Source organism: Pantherophis guttatus, chromosome 4 (assembly GCF_059756535.1).
Source record: "Pantherophis guttatus breed Tessera chromosome 4, ASM5975653v1, whole genome shotgun sequence".
Taxonomy (NCBI): domain Eukaryota; kingdom Metazoa; phylum Chordata; class Lepidosauria; order Squamata; family Colubridae; genus Pantherophis; species Pantherophis guttatus.
The window spans coordinates 124,454,847-124,472,687 of NC_142066.1; the positions used below are offsets into that span (position 1 = coordinate 124,454,847).

At 33.0% G+C, this 17,841-nt stretch overlaps 1 protein-coding gene across 3 annotated transcripts in view; it reads left to right on the plus strand.

The window, feature by feature from the left end:
• DGKB (diacylglycerol kinase beta) overlaps window positions 1-14,207 on the plus strand; it is a 296,607-nt gene extending 282,400 nt beyond the window's left edge. For all 3 annotated transcript variants that reach the window (XM_060685674.2, XM_034402586.3, XM_034402587.3), the window contains 2 exons: window positions 2,154-2,214; window positions 10,982-14,207. In XM_060685674.2, coding sequence (XP_060541657.1) covers window positions 2,154-2,214; window positions 10,982-11,077 — 157 coding nt within the window. In that variant the 3' untranslated portion in view covers window positions 11,078-14,207. The remainder of the gene's footprint in view (window positions 1-2,153; window positions 2,215-10,981) is intronic.
• Window positions 14,208-17,841: the final 3,634 nt, after the last annotated feature.

The window sequence follows — 17,841 nt, forward strand, 5'->3', positions numbered from 1 at the left end:
AAAAGCAAAATCACTTTAAACTCCACAACATAATTTGCTATATCTCAGAGTAATTTTCTGATTTAGTAGCTTCTTTACCACCAAGTAGATAGGCATATAAGGGATGCCTTATATGACTAGATTTCAATAAAGTCTGACTATTTAAGATTTGGTAGTTAAATATGGTACATATGGCATGTCTAAAAATCCACAGCAAGAATTCTGATGGAGAATGGCATCAAGACGGGTACCAGAAGAGTCGCTGCTTGGCTTTGTATACTCCCAGATTTTTCTCAATAAATCCAATAAAAAATGGATTAAATGAATGAATGGATTTGATTTGCACAGACAAGCCTGGTTATGATAGTTAATACTAATAATAAAAATTCAAAAATATTTCAGAAAGTTGGGGAAATAGGCTGAAATTAATATAATCAAATACAAAGTGATCCATTTAATATATTTAATGCATACAGAACAGAATAGAACAGAATAACGGAGTTGGAAGGGACCTTGGAGGTCTTCTAGTCCAACATCCTGCTTAGGCAGGAAATTCTACACCACTTCAGACAAATGCTTATCCAATATCTTCTTAAAAACTCCCAGTATTGAAGCATCCACAACTTCTGGAGGCAAGTTATTCCACTGATTAATTGTTCTATCTGTCAGGAAATTTCTCCTTAGTTCTAGGTTGCTTCTCTCCTTGATTAGTTTCTACCCATTGCTTCTTGTCCTACCTTCAGGGGTGAAATCCAGCAGGTTCTGACAGGTTCTGGAGAACCGGTAGCGGAAATTTTGAGCAGTTCGGAGAACCAGTAGTGGAAATTTTGAGTAGTTTGGAGAACCAACAAATACCACCTCTGGCTGGCCCCAGAGTGGGGTGGGAATGGAGATTTTGCAATATCCTTCCCCCAGGAGTGGGAAGGGAATGGAGTTTTTGCAGTATACTTCCCCTGGAGTGAGGTGGGAATGGAGATTTTGCAGTATACTTCCCCTGCCATGCCCACCCAAGCCACTCCCACCAAGCCACACCACTCCCACCAAGCCACACCACTTCCACCAAGCCACACCCACAGAACCGGTAGTAAAAAAATTGGATTTCACCACTGCCTCAGGTGCTTTGGAGAATAGCTTGACTGACTCTTCTTTGTGGTGTGAGCTAGCTACCTTAATTCTAATACATGTGAAAAGGATCTTGTTACTCACAAGCTGAATATGAATAAGTAGCATAAAGTCAGCTAAAAAATAACTCAATGTTAGGGTGTATCAAGAAATCCCAAGAAATAATAATTCCATTACATTCTGCTTCAGTCAGACCTTATCATGAATATTGTATCCCATTCTACACATCTCTACAAATAGGTCACTATATTTCAAGCAGTTCAGTAAAAGACAAGGAGAGTGATCAGAAGACTGAAAATTATAGGGAGAGATTGCGGAAATTTTAGCCTGAAAAAGAAAGATGATTGAAAGGTGATATGGACTGTTCACGTACCTGGAAAGATGCATGGAAGGAAAGCATGGAACTTGTGTTCTATCATCGTAGTCTGCATTACTTTGTAAAAGTTATTTTAGAAAGAAATTTAAGTTATAGGAAGACAAGTTTTAGGAGAATTTTAGGAGTATTAGTATAATGGTAAGAGCAATTCAATACTGGAATAATTTGCATGGGAAGTAGCGAGCTGTTTTTATTAGTTGTATTCTAACAGGAACTCCGATATAATTTTTAGGGATTCTTTAATCTGGATTCCTGCATTGAGCAGTGGGTTGAATTTAGTGTCTTAAATAGTTCTTTCCCACTCTATGATTCTTTAATTCTGTGAATGATTTGTCAAATATGTTGGCTCAGATATCTCCTGGAAACATGCCTGTTGGAGACCTGTTGAAACAAATTGCTAATTTACCATATGGCAAAGTTAACTAAGAATAACTTGAGCCAAAATTGTTAAATCAATCATGCTTGTATTTGATTTTTTAAAAAAATAATGAATTATGGATTTATTATGGAATTGGAAAATACACACACATATATACTGTATGTTAAAAAAGGTGTATATGCCTTATTTTTCAACTATGATTATGACTTTACACTGTACCATTTTCCATATCAGATGCAGCATTTAAAACATGTCCTTGATTTATTTTCTCTGCATTCCTATATTTTCTTGCATTAGGACTAGCAAATCTTTGCCTATGCAGATTGATGGGGAGCCATGGATGCAAACACCTTGTACAGTAAGTTTGTCTTGCTCAGTATATGCAATAAGATGACCAACGTAATAAAATTAGTGCTTATTCTATAATCCTGAAATCTTGCACATTTCAGTAAGAATGATTTATGCAGCACAATATACAATTGCATTCATTACCTCCTTTTGTATGATTCAGTACATAAAAGTTTTCAGTTGCACTTTGATAAAAGAATGCTCAATAAATATTTCTGGCCATTCAACTTTTCTAACTGATTTTATGCAAACAATTCAGGGTTCTGAAAGACTATGGCAGGCTTTGATTAAATAATCAAGGAAATGTAATCATGATGCAGACACGATGGGAGATGTCTCTATTCTAATGTACTCTCTAGAGAAGAAGTAGGAAATCAGATTAAATCCATTACAGCCAATTCACATATTACACCCAAGTTTGTCACCAAGTATTCACACAAAAGGGAACTGAATGCAATCACAGATGGTTGCATTTTTATGTTGATAATTTCAAATTGATGTTCCACCTTTATTTTAAAAAGAACACTCAAGAAAGAACAAGATGGTTAAAATAACAAAATGTCGAACAGTTTTTTTAAAAAACAATATGATAATAATTGGAAATACCTTTTAAAAAAGGACACTAATAGTCAATTTCAGACAAGCAAGTTAAATGAATTTAGCATCAAAACATTAACAACCAGGCAAAGGAATACTCTCCTAATGAAAGTATGACTTTCTGAACAGAAAGATCCATAGTCTTAGTGTGATCACTAAAAAGGTCTTTTTCATATAATAGCCAATCACATCTCTGATTATGAAATGTGAAGAAGAATCTGAAATAAATGAATGAGCAATATTTACAGCATCAAACAAACAATTAGATATATGTGTCTGAAAGCATGCTTTTTTAAAGATCATACTATAGGTTTTAAATATACTTCTGAGAGAAATAGAATTATTATTATTCAACCAATTAATATACAAGTCAGTGTAAAAGAATTCCCTAAGAAACCATGAATTATAATCAAATAATTTTTTAAGTGGAATATCAATAAATCCTACCTCCACAAAAAAAAGATAAAGGCAGCGGTAGATAATTGTGGATTATCTACCAATTGGATAAGTGTGTCCAATTGTGAGTGCACTAGCAGCCTCAAAACAGCCAGCACCTAGGCTGCTGGTGCCCTGTCCCCTTAAGACAGAGGTCTTCAAACTTGGCAGCTTTAAGACTTGTGGACTTCAACTTCCAGAATGTTGTGGAGAATTCTGGAGAATTCTGGGAGTTGAAGTCCACAAGTCTTAAAGCTGCCAAGTTTGAGGACCCCTGCCTTAAGACCTCCCTCTAGCTAACCCAGTATTGCTTAATGCATTGCCCTGAATCTCCGGAGAAGGGTGGCATATAAATCAATTTTTTTAAAAAAATTGATGGCTATAAAAGCTGAACAGAGAAGCAGGAGTTGCTTTTTTTTGTTTTCATTTGGAAAACTAAAAGTGCCTGAATCAGCCTAAGGCAAACAGAACAGTTACTGTTCTTCATAAGTAGGGATCACAAAGAGAAGTAGTGGAGGCATAGGAATTGTGGTAGAATGGAAAAACAGTGAGTACTAGCCTTTGAACACTATTTGTTGCCTAGAGGTCAGATGAAATTGTGTTGGGTCTCTGGGATTTTGGAGTCCGCTAACTGTAGTTGTCAAACCAGTGAAAAAGGCGGCCATTTATCCAAGGACTTTAAAAGCTAGAAGAAAAAAGAAACAACTACAGTATTGTAACCATCTCTGAGAAAAATTATGATTCACAACAAATGTTAATGGGATCAGTGTGAGAGATTTAGTAGATACTGGAAGTAGACATATGTCCTGTTTTAATAAAAAAAAGCATAAGTGTGGAAAGAGCCTCTTACAAATCTTTGGGTAAAGTGACATGTTAGACAGGTAAAGTGGTAACAGTAATCCCAAACTTGCAATATAACATAGTCTTATCCTTTTCCTGATCATTATTTATCCTTTTTCTTATTTTTTCTTAACTTTTTCTTATTTTTTCTTATCTTTTCTTATTATTTCTTTTTATCCTTTCTTTTACCTTTTTTCTTTTCATTTCTTATCTTTTCTTATTATTTCTTTTTCTCCTTTTCTTCTCTTTCTTATCTTTTTCCTTGTCCTTTTCTTTTTCCTTATCTTTCTTTAATCTTCTTCTTTTTCTTTGTTTTCTTATTTTCCTTATTTCCTTATCTTTTCCTTATTTTTTTCTTATCTTTTCCTTATTTTCCTTCTTTCCTTCTTTTTCTGTTTTCTTATCTTTTTATTATTTTCATTTTCTTTCATTATTTTTCCTTATCTGTTTTATCTTTCCTATCTTTTTCTTTTCTTTTCTTTGCCTTATTTTCCTTATTTTAATATTAATCTTTTATCATATTTTTTCTCATCTTTTTTATCTTTTGTTCTTTATGTTTTTTCTTCTTTTCCTATGTCTAATCTTATATTTTTTCTTATCTTTTGTTATCTTTTTCCTTTTCCTTTCCTTTATCTTTTTCCTTATCTTGCCCTATCTTTTTTTTTTATTGACCCTTTTATCTTTTTACTATTAACTTTTTAAACTATATAATATGGTGCTACTGAAGAAACGTTCCTCTGGCCAGCTGCTGTTTATTACATTCCATTGAACAGAACAGAGTTTTATGAGCTAACTGGATCAAAATTAGATTTTGGGACTTGGTTTGATCAGTTTTGTAGGTTGGAAACATATGCACTCACAAAGGATATTTAAATATTTTTGGATGACTGAATGATTGCTGAGTGTGCTGAAAATACTTCAGAATATAAGGTAACAAGTTCTAGAGAACAGCATTACAGGGTGATAAAACAGGCTCACCGAACAGGAATTTAATGATAGGGTTTAGCAAGAGTTTAATGGAAAATCTGGTAGATTTTCACTGCAAATTCTTTTGTAAAATAAGAGCCAAAAAGAAAAAGAAAAAACTGGAGATAAATGGATAGGAATTTGCAATCATGGCTTGTACTGCCTCCAAATAATTGCGCCTATGTTTGTAGCATGTGGATGAAAATAAAATCAAACGGTTTAAGAAGTATACACATTTCTTATAAGAGAGATTTAAGATTTATCAAATCAAAAGAGGTACCTCAAGGAAGCAACTTTACATAAGGAAAACAATCTGACAAAATAACAAGTTCAATAGATAACAGTGATAAACTAGAAGCAAGAGACACAGAATCTATTCTACACTACTAACTGAGGAACAATTTCACACCCTATTGAAGAAGACTGACTTCAGAGAAAAAAACAAACTGTGAAACAATTTGTTTCAAAAAAACAAACTGAAAAGATTATGAATTGGTGACTTGGGATGACATGAAACCATAAAAAACACTGTGCTGACTTCCAAGACTTATCAAATTTATTGACAATTATTTCTTTCTGTTATGGATATAAATTAAATTGCAAAGAACAGTTACATCATTCTATGATATAATTTGAATATCTAGGAAGGAATCTCAAGAAGCTGTTGTTATTTATATTGACTTCCATGAAGAATAGAAGGAGAAAGAAGAGTGACTTGTCTGGTAGATAATGTCAGTGGAAAAGAGCTGAGTCCTTGACATAAGCAGGAATACTCAAACAGCACTTATATTGAAGTTCTTTAGTTAAATTCATTTATTTGAAAGAGCTTGTATTTTAATTGAAAGCATAATAGTTTGATGCATCAGGTCCAATGCACCCAGCAGGACTTTGTGTAGAGAGCTATGTCCTATTTCTTTCTGCTCCATGTAGTAGGACTACACTGTCTTCCAGGAAGAAAAGACTCTCATTGGAACGTATATCCAGCTGTGCTCAAACAATTCCTATCTAAAATCACAAATCTTATTTAACAGTGAATAACTCATTAGCATACATTTGAGGTTTGTCACTCTATTGTTTATTTGGGTGTTATTTTGGAGTTGTCTTCACTAAACAGCATACACTTTTTTGTCAACCTATGCACATTTTTTGTTTTATTTTACAAGTTTCGTTTTTTATTTTTGGTTCTTTTCTTTTTGCATAATTGACAATGCAATTTACTGCATGTGTGCTTTCTGCACCTTAGACAACTATATTGAGATGTAATCACCTATCTTTCCAGTTCAGACTGTTAAAAAAAGAATTAGTTGTGACTAATTGCCAATTAATTTGTAGTAGTTAAAGGTGGGGGAGGGGCCAGAATAATTGCACCTACTAATTAAAATTTAAAATATTCCAAAGTGTCATCTTTAGGTGTCTGGAATACATAATTTCCATTTTGGTTCAGTGCTGGATCCTGTAACAACCCTGATCTTGACAGCTTTATTAATTTAAAGGCTCAGCAATACCTATTAGTATAAAACATGAAAAAATGTCATTAATCATTTATTTTAATTTTGCAGCTCTGTCATTTTCTCAGTATGTTTAAAAATTATGATGACACCACCATGTTTTCCAATTTACCTATGTGAAGGGGAAATGGATCACACTATTTAGGGGTGATACTAGACTACATTATTAAAGCTTAATTAATGCCAAACTAATTAGATTTAATTCCAGTTGGTGCAATGATATTGCTAAGAAATTGTTTAAATTTTTTAATGATATTCTGTGGTGGATCATTGGCAAGGAGAATCTATCTTATAAGAAATAGAATGTAAATAATGACAGGAATGGTAGTATAATTTAAAAACTTACAAGTCCTCCTAAACTTGCTTTATACTTAATAAGTCTGAGTTGCAGGTGTGCATGTGAAATTAGTCTTTTCAAATCACTAAAGCCACCCCATGTTTTTCTAGACTTACCTGCATGGACAACAGAAAGAAAGTTCCAGAAGAGCTCTGAAAACTGAGAAAGACAGTGTTTTGTTTAATCATTTAAAAGGAGTTGGCTTTTATGGGCTTTTATGCATTATCAATCCCCAGTTATTGTTCCTCTGTACTTTTAAGCTTTTGAGTCTTTACAATCTTCAAAAATCACCTTCAAAAAGTGAACACTTTCTCCAGCAGGGTCATGTCCTTGATAGTATTTTATATAGGCTTCCAAGCTCATCTTTTTCTTGTAATTTTGTTTGTTTTCTTGGTTAGTTGTTAGGCCTTTTTTAAGTCTTTCCTTTCAATTTGGCCTCCATAGAAACCAAAGCCGTGTTTCCAATGGCAGCAATAACTGACTTTTTAGGATAGGCCAAAAAAAAAATGAGTTGGCCTTCAGTGACCTAGTTTGTTTAGTACTCAAATGAAAGGAAACAGGCTATTCTCTCCATTAATGATAGCCTTAGTGCCTCAGCATTTTTTCCTTTACTGTTTCCTATCATTGTCATTGCCTTGCTCAATCCAGATGTCATTCTGTAAAAAAAAACAAAAAAACTAATGCTGGCTTCATTGATAATATTAAACCATAGTTTGTTCAATAAACTAAAACTGCTCTATTGATAAATGTTTTCTAAATGCCACCAAAAAACAAGATATAAGAAATAGAACCAAAAGAAGTGTCACCCCCTTACATTATTAAAGAACTTCAAATATTTCTTCAACATTTCTTCCTTGCAATTTTTAACAGGACTTTTTAAATACATTTCTGATAGGGCATGAAGATTAACAGAGCTAAAATGAACCAATACAAGCTTTTGTCCTTCAAAATCTTTCAAAAGCACCCAAAAATAGGAAAAAATGTTTAACACCCACCACTCTGGGTAGTTTAAAAGTCATAAAAATGTGCTTTTTGATCATGGACTATATGCAGCCATAATATGCAGCCACAAATTGCATATAGAGGAACTAAGAAAGTGAAAACTTCCAAGCATTCGAGAAAGGAAATTGCAGAGGTCATTGGATCTAAGCTAGGTTTTACATTATATTTGCATTACTGATAGAATGCTGGTTTGGATATGTGAATTATGAATTTCTCAATATAGAATTCATTCCACAATATAAAGGGAGATCTACAGATTTGCAATTTCATGTCTAATATTCTCCTGTAAATTAGGCAGTTAATGGATGAGGCCAAGGGTGATATACTCCTGGTTTGGATTGTATCACCCGATCCAGTAGCGATGGGGTCGGGTGGTTCAGAGAACTAGTAGCAAAAATCCTGCCCCCTCCCCATGCATAGCTGAACCACGCGATCATCAGAGGCTTTTTTTTTATTTTTAAAAGCATTTTTTCTACAACCTCTTCAGCTGAAAAAATGCTTTTAAAAGTAAAAAAAGCCTCTGATGATCCTGCAGCCCAGCTGGGATCATCAGAGGCTTTTAAAAGCATTTTTTCTACAACCTCTTTGGCCGAAGAGGTTGTAGAAAAAATGCTTTTAAAAGGCTCTGATGATCCCAACTGAGTTGCCTGATCTTCAGAGGCTTTTAAAAGCATTTTTTTTACAACATCTTCGGCCGAAGAAATTGTAGAAAAAATGATTTTAAAAGTAAAAAAAAAAAAGTTGGCCAGGCCCACTCAGTCACATTATCCCACCACCAAGCCACGCCCACAGAACCGATAGTAACAAATTTTACATTTCACCACTGGATGAGGCCCTCATGCTTTAAAATATATACAGGTAGATGGAGTTTTAGGATATGATCAGCGTAAATATACCTACATCAAACGTAATGGTACATATTCACATAAACATCAGTTCTCATATTAAGGTCTTTCTCATATACATGTAGTTTGTCTTGCCAGGCTTGTAGGAAGAACTGTTAACCATAATCCTCCTTTCAATTTTTTTACTGGACTGGGGAAAAGAAGTGACTTTGTTTTTTCTTTCAAATAATTCTCATCACAATTTTTCTGCAGAAAAGTATGAAGGATAGCTTTCCATATTGATCCTTTTCACAACTTCATGTGCTACTCAGCCTGAAAAGTTTATATAGCCCGTATCAGAATATGAACTGGAATAATTTGAACATCTACACCAATTAAAGTATATTAACAAGCTTTGTACAAAAAAAAAAAAAAAAACCCAAAGAATTTTTGGTCAAAATGGATACATAAATGCAATTTTAGGAGAAATACATAGGAAGATCCACACTATTTTTCATGAACATTTCTTAAAAAGCTACAGTTGAATTAAAACAAGTGAAAGATTAGGAAAATAAAAGAGAAATTAAAATTGCTCATTTATTAAACATAGAAATCCATGTATGTTCTATATAAGTTAGTTTGGGAAATAATAAAGTGTGTGTGTGTGTGTGCACCTTTGATAGCAAATTTTCATCCAAGAAATAATCTTTCCTCTGTTTTAATGAGCCTCTCCTCTTAGTGTACCTTTTTGTTTCATTGCTATTAGTGAATGACAAGTGAAGGATATTCATTTTAGCTTGAAAATGTCAGGTATGCACTTTAAGAGATATATTTTTGCCAGTTTTAATGAGTCGGTGTTTCTTTTTTAAAAAGATACTTATCTGTGATGGGGGTGCTGTGTAGATGACAACTGATATTTAATAAGTGATAGCTCTTGTATTAGCAGTAGTTCACTAAAGAAAATGTCTCAAATAGCTTTTGAAAAACTGTAAGCCTCACTGGCCCAAAGGCAAGATGTGACCTTTTTATTACATAATGAGAATCATTTATTATCTCACAATGTATCTTAAAGTCACAGACAAAATGCCACTTTGATAATTGCTTTCAATTAGCTTTGAGCATAGCATACATTCATAAAATGTCTTCTCTAATTTAGACTTGAATTAGAGAAAATTGGAGACATAATCTACACGAGGGTTGTCTCATTTAAGGTGATTTCTGGTTTTATATCAAAGAAATCAAAATAGGTAGTTATGAAGTAATCTTTCATAGGGTTTTAAACAGGGTTTTCATATTTGATTTGATTTTACTACCAATTAATTAACAAATTAGAATGCTACTTAATCATTTTTGACCTTTTTAACATGCTAGACTTCGACTTCAAGTCCTAGTGGTTATTTTCAAATTAAGCATGGAAGTTCATGTTAAGCACAATGAATCCAGAAGTATAAATAAGAAATTGTAATATAATTGAGTGCCAATTTTTTTATACATAATGGAGACAATATCATTATTATCTTAATCCTGCAAGAGCAAAAGAGAATAGAACCAGTTTCTACCTCTTTATATACATATTTATGTATATATATATATCAAACAAGGGATACAACAGACCACTTTTGGGAGAAATATCCTAATCAAGGGGAGGTTAAATGTGGAACATGGACTAATTGCTGTATTGAGATTCATATCAAACAGGTCTACTCTGAATATGTTGCAAGCACAACTATACTTCCTCTATGCCATTTAATTGGATTCAATGTACTGTATATTGAATTCTGTTTTATCCTATAGATGGGAGCAGTTGTCTATATAATTAGAATGTTATATTACAAATAAGATTTCACCAAGCTGGGGGGATGACTATTATATATAGGGAATACCGTGGCTTATTTTTTTCCCAATATGCTTTTTACCTACCAAATACTGAATCTGCTATTTTATGCAAAATGTATATTTTATGTGATCTTGTTATTACTATGTTTTACATGTGTTTTCTTATATTTCATGATAATTTCATGATATTTTAAAATATTCTAAAACAAATGTAAATAGACACTAGGAGGATGAGGTAGTGACGTTAATTCAATTGATATGATTATGTTAATCTTTCATTTGAATAATGAAAGATTATAATAATGAAATCAATTTTTAAAAATTGTATTCTCTTGCCCTATGTTCTATTGGAACATGTTTAAAAGTTAGGAAAGGAAAGCTTACAATTATCTTGTGACAGGTGATATAATTATAACTGTTTTTTTTTTTCAGATAAAAATTACCCACAAGAATCAAGCTCCAGTTCTGATGGGGCCTCCTCCAAAAACTGGCCTTTTCTCTTCCATCATTAAAAGAACAAGGAACTAAAGCAAATAGTCGTTCAAACCTTACAAAATGAAATGAACAGGGATGTAGACTGGAAATCTTTCAAGGGTTTTTAAAATATTCTCTACTGCATAATCATAGAAGCAGGAATAACAGTTGCTGTGACAGAGCTAATGTAAAATGATGTTATTAGAATAATTTGTTGCCACAGTTTTGTAGGCATTTTGCATGAAGAAAGCTAATGTTTACATAAACTGATAAAACATATTTTTGTTGCATGCATTACAGTCACTAATTTACAGTATAAATATACTATGGACGGGGGAGAAGGAATTACAACACTGTTAGAAATGAGATTTTCATACAATATGATTCTCAACCTGCTTGCTTCAGTTTTTAGATGAGATATTTAATTCCTTGGACCTCTTCAGGCCTTTACTGAGGAAAATATAGAGAGATTTGTTGTAACCTTACTACTTACTGCTTACAAATAAATAACACTTCACCAGTTGTCCTCCTAAAGAAAAGTAGTCCAGATTAGTGTGGATCCAATTCATTTCAAGACTGAAATATGAAAGATTCATTTATTTTTCTGCCTTTAGCTTCACTCAGAAACATATTTAACAGATAATACATCCCATTATTCATATGAGGATTAACTTTCACATAAGCATGTTTAGGATTATGTTGTTTACATTTCACATTGTTATCACATTTATAAACATTTCCACCAAGATGTAGGCATAAGAGTAGAATTTAAATAAATGTTGCTAACTTTTTTCTGAAATAATGAGCTGTTTCACAGAAGAAGCCCCGAATTTATCTAGCACTGGTTGAACCTGAATGCTCACCCATTCTTGTCTCTCCAATAAATATAATTATTTGATTCCTGTGTTTTCAAGTAATTGTCACAGTCACATCTCATTATATGCTATAAATGGAATATGCAAAAATTAGCTAGTAATGTTTGATCTTTTGATGTCAGTTTTAAATATTCCACTGCACCAGTGCAGATATAAATAAGTAAATAATATGCCTAATAAACAACATTTCTCTTTCCATCAATCAACATAGTAAGTATATGAGGAATTAGATCAATGATAAATAATCCATTTTCTGGATAAACTTCATTTTTCCAATCTCTTAATTACATTAAGCATATAGAAGTAACTATGGAAGAACAGGGACTGAAATTCACAAGTAATATCCATAGAGGTTCATAACTTTGTGTAATTATTTAAATTTTATCAATGAATGATTACTAGCTCATCTTAGATATAAGAGTACTAATATGTGGATAGACCATATTTATTGTGGCATTTTATGTAGTATAAAGTAAGCAAATCATTCACTCAAGAGCTTCGCTGTATACAGCAGCTTCTGTAATTGATACAAGCCCTTGTTCTATTCTATACATGTCCTTGTGGGACAGAGTTTATGTCCTGATGCTGCTTTCATTCTTCTGATGGAAGCAGTAAGAGCAAAGCCACAAATGGAGAGAGTAAATATCAACCACATCAATCACAACAGGGGAGCCATCTTAAAATTCAGCTGGTTTCCTGGGACCCCAGGTTTCTGGGACCCCTAATAACATAACCTAGTCTTGAGGAACTTACAAACATCACCTTAGAATAATACATCTTCTAAGTGTCTACCTTTCACAAGTATACAAGAGGCCCAGTAGAGATACTGGATTTGGAAAATTCTTAAGCCCATTTTAATTCTTAAGGGTTCTAAAGAAGTAAAAGAAGATAGTTCTTCCTTTATTCTAGTTTTCATATACATAATAGGGAGTGACTGTTTGCAGCCTTTTATATCTTTGGGAATTATTCATAAATTTTGAAACCCATTTTTCTAGAACTCTAAATGGTGTAGAAAGCTTGTAAAATTTAAGGTCAATTGTGGCAGGAAAGCAGGTCAAAATGCTGAGATACAAAAAATTATTTTTGCTATTCTTTTGTATATTAAATAATGGGAAATCTTTTTACAAGTTCTCCAAACCTTATTAGATTTTGTATTCTGACATGAGATATCATGCCAGACCCTTAAATGTTTTAAGATTTTAGTATTCTCTTAGGAGATTGCTAAAATCTTGCAAGAATTGGGATGATTGTTTTTAATTGAAGGGTTGTGACCAGGCCATCATGGAAGATTGTGCCTTGCATTTGAAAAAGTTAGAACTGCAGTATTGAGATTTAACATACTAAGACAATTGAACAACATGAAAATTATGTGATAAAATCTTTCTTGAATCCAATAATTTATACTGAAGTTGTTCTTTCTCTTTTATGGCTTCTTAAAAATGCATTTAATTGCTTCAAAGCTGCAATACACTTTGTGTGATCTTAATAGTACTCCCTCCTGGTGAAGCCCCTCACTGCTTTGCTATTGCAAAAATTTTATATGTACAACAAAAGTCTTTGTCTAGACTTAATCAGAATAGACACATTTAAGAGATGGGTCTATTTCAGAGTTATACTCCAAGTGTCAGGTAAGCATGGCTGAAACACTTTGTGATTTCTTTTTCTCTTAGTTGAGAATTGCTTGATTTGTATTGTTGTATCTCTTCTTTTTCTACCATAAACTTGCTACCATAAATACTTGTTTAAAATGCATGGATTATTAATGTCTTTATTAATCTAAACCATATATTGCTAGTTATCAGTCAAATGTCTTTTCAAGTTGATTCACTTATCTATATGAAATGTAAAAAGTATTCACATGTAATGCACAATGTGGTACATATGCACATGTTACAGAATTTGATTGATTTTGTCTGTATGTAATTGAAGATAAATCTAGAGAAGCCATTATTGGTTATGACAGGTACATGAAAATATTCTTAATACTCAGTAAACATTAGCAGAATACCAATTAATATGGCATTCAAGTTGAGAAATAAGATACCTGTCACCAAACATAAGGCTATAGAGTTTAACAACCATGGATACTGTGATGTTAACAACTATGTTACATGCATAACAGTGAAAGTATTATCATTTTCTTATGAGCTACATGAAAATGTCCACTACATTTAATACAATGCTTACCTATTATGCTTCTAAGATAAATTTATCTCATTTAGTATCACATAATGTGTATGTACATTTTATGAAATTATAGCTACCGTAATAAATATTTAGCTACCATAATAAATATTTTCTCATAATGATACAGTTTGGTGCATGATTTTCAACATATTTTGTCAATTTATTTTTCCAAAAAATGTCAAAGACATACTTTTTTTCTTTTACCAAATCTTTGTGTGCCTTAAGCATTTGACATATGCTCTTGCTACTATGCAGTTTGCTAAAAATGCACCTTGGGAAGCTTTGCAGGAGTGATTCATATAAAAGTGTAAGCAGTAACCACAGTGTTTTGATATTTACAGAAAAAACAACACCTGTGTTGACGGTAGACTAGCAAAATTCAATATTTACTGAGTGCTGCTTTCAAATATGCACATTTTCATTCACAAAGATTGCCAGATCCTGGAACTGAGATTAGAATATACATGAGATTGCTAATCATTCCTCAGTGCGGTAGACTTCAGAAGCTCTGGAACAGCTCTGCTATAATTCTTACCAGCATAGACATTTGAAAAAGTTGAATTTACCTATATAACTAGGCAGAGGCATAGACTAAATTAATGTAAATTCCTATGTGTCACAGGAGCATCAGGAAATGCCATTTCTTTTCCATCTTGAAGCAAATACAAATAGTCCTTACTTAATTATGGTAATTTGGACTTGCTAAGCAGCACAGTTATAAAGAGTGACGTCATATGACTGTGGAACTTAGTGATGGAAATTCCAGAACCTCTGGTTGCCATCATCAAGTGAATCACTGTGGGTTATTAAACAAGCACATTTCATGCTTGCATTTGAGACTTCCGACTGGCTTCCCCATTGACTAATTGTAGGAAGCTGGCAAAGAAAGTGACAAATGATGCTATGAAGTAATTGGAAACCAGGTGCCAAGTGTCCAAATCACAATTACATGATTGCAGAGACTATTGTGAGTACAAGGACTAGTTGTAAATGTCACTCATTCACTGCCATTGTACATTCAAAAAGTCATTAAGTGGGTACTGGCTGTATAGCACAATTGTGCAGGTCTACCCATTTTCTGTGTTCTGTAATTTTTAAATGAATCAGTAAGAATCAGTATTTAGGATTGTGGTAGGCAATTGGACATAATCTTTTTTGCTTCATTGGCTCACTTTGAAACATTGTACATGGCAGAGCAAAGAATCTGATATTGATTGAGCAGAAAAGGCAAAGAGGTTTTTTGCCTAATTTTCACAGCAGAGTATTAATTTAACTTTATAGCTTTTGTTCTAGATCAAATCTATCTTGTTGTCTTTTTTTAAATGCTATTTGCAATTGTAAATAGAAATGTAATAGGCTCTAAAAGGAATAAATTCTATCTACTAGACATTAGTGGCATCATTATTGAATATTTAGGTCTTCCTTCCTCAGATTCATGTACTTTCTGACTTGAATTAAAATTTATGTCATCTTTATGCAGTAAATCAGTAGTGGGTTGAGATGAAAAGGATTATCATAAAACATACTGAAGAAACTTCCCTTAAATTCATTAAGTACAAAGAAAACATTTTCCCCATAATCAAATTATTAACCATTCTGAAGAAAAAGATCTAGAACATTTTAGTTTCCAATTGTGTCTTGGCTTACATGTTGCATACTACCAAAATTCCAAAGTGGAGTACTTATAGCATTAGTGATAGTAATAGCGTTTAGGCTTATGTACTGTCCCATAATGCTTTACAACCCCCCCTGGGAAGTTTACAATGTAGAAGCATTATTTGCATATTACCTCCAGCAATCTGAGCAACCAAGAAGAATAGCAAGAGCAACTCAGAAGAATAGAAGGCTGAGTCAACCTTGAGCCGGTCAGGATCAAATTCCTGGCAGTGGGCAGAATTAGTTTGCAATACTGCACTTCCACTACTGCACTATCAGGGCTCCTCAGAAAAGTACTTATAGATTTTTGTGGATAGAAAAGTCCATTCCCTAATAAATTATATATTATGAAGATAATATATTATACTAGAATTCAGGAGATCCTTTGTGAGCTTTCCAATGTTTTTTCTGCATCAGTGGAAGCTATTTGAAGTATGGGGTATGGTATGATAGCTGTCTTTTCTATTATGAGTACTCTAAGAATAAGAGATAAAGCAGAATAAAAAAAATGGGAGTCTCTGAAAGAAAGTAATTAGGCTTCAAGAATGCAACAGCCACTGAAAGAGAATCAGGGAAGAAAATCCAGATTTTATTTACTAGAAGTGCTTGGGCTTTTGTGGTCTAGATGTGATGATAGGAGGATCTAGTAATTGTCTCCCCCCAAAAAATTAGGAGACCCACTTACTTTTTGGACCAGAACTATAGTAGATCTTCTTTTTTTTTTCTTTTTAAGTTCCTTTCCTAGCTAGTATGGTGGTCTGGGAAAAGGAAAATAAGAGGATTACCTATTTTAGTAGCCTCACAGTCCGGATAAAAAGAACATTATAATTTAGGACAGAAAAAAAGATTCAGGACTGTTTGTCCTCTTGTCTATTCCTATAACTAGATGGAGACCAAGATTATGAAGAATTTTTCATTTTTTCCCATGTTGTTTGCTAAATTACTTCCAGTGTTAAGTTTGCCTTTAGTCACCTATCCTTCCACAAGGCTCTGAAGATCTGATTCTATAATTGGCCTGGGGACCCAATAGGAGAGTACCACACTGGAGGTGGCTACCGGACTAATTAACTGACCCTACTTCACCTCTGTGCTTCCTGTTGCCCCCTCTTTTTAATTTCATATTATTATACTTCAATTGTTTATTTTTATTGTTTTATTCCTTTACTATTGTTATGTTTACATTTTTAAATATTTTTTTTCTGTTTTATTGTTGTAAACTGCCCAGAGTAGCTTCTTGGCTGCCTTGATCATGGGAGCACTGAAACATTTAAGACAAATGGAATCCATTTTTTCTCCAGAACTACTAAAGCCATAGTTTTATACATGACAGTTTGAAACAGTCCCATCCATGACAGGCTGTATTTATATAGTTATCCCCATGTATAGTTTGCAAATGATGTCTAATTTAAAAAAAACCCAAATCCAATCAACTATTCTGCAGGAGGAACTATTTTGTTTCACAGAAATCATAAATGAATGGTGCAAAACAGCCTCTTGATAGTATATGATTTCAAGCTTCATAATGTCCAGCATTTAATAATATGCAGCATACACAAATTGAAAAAACTTCACAAAACAATGCGGTCCATTATTAGAATGTAGGAAAAATTATAAATGAAGATTCAAACTGCTTTTAAACTTTTTCTTCCTATACTAACCTGCTGATTTCTTACTGATTTGGGGAGAGGGGGATCACAGATAAGGTACAGCCAATGAAAACATAATTTTTCAAGGAGACTCAGTTTCTAATTTTAAAAAATCCTCAATAAATAATATTTAATTAATTAATTAAATGAAAGGAAAAATGCAAAAGTACAAAAAACAAAAGGAAAAAAGGAACTATTAATATGTTATGTGCAGAAAAATTCTATCTAGTTTTAAACACATAATTACATATTGTCTACATAAAATAATATAAGTCTTCCTCTTCCTATCCCTCTTAATTCCTGGTCCATCTGCTGCATTTTGCAGTATTGTTCTTCCAGCCATAACATGTCACTGAAAACAATGGAACGTACTGTTAATGAAACATGTATAGGTAAAATTTTCTGCTAATTACTTAACTAATTGGTTAGGCATGAATCACATCCTTTTCATACA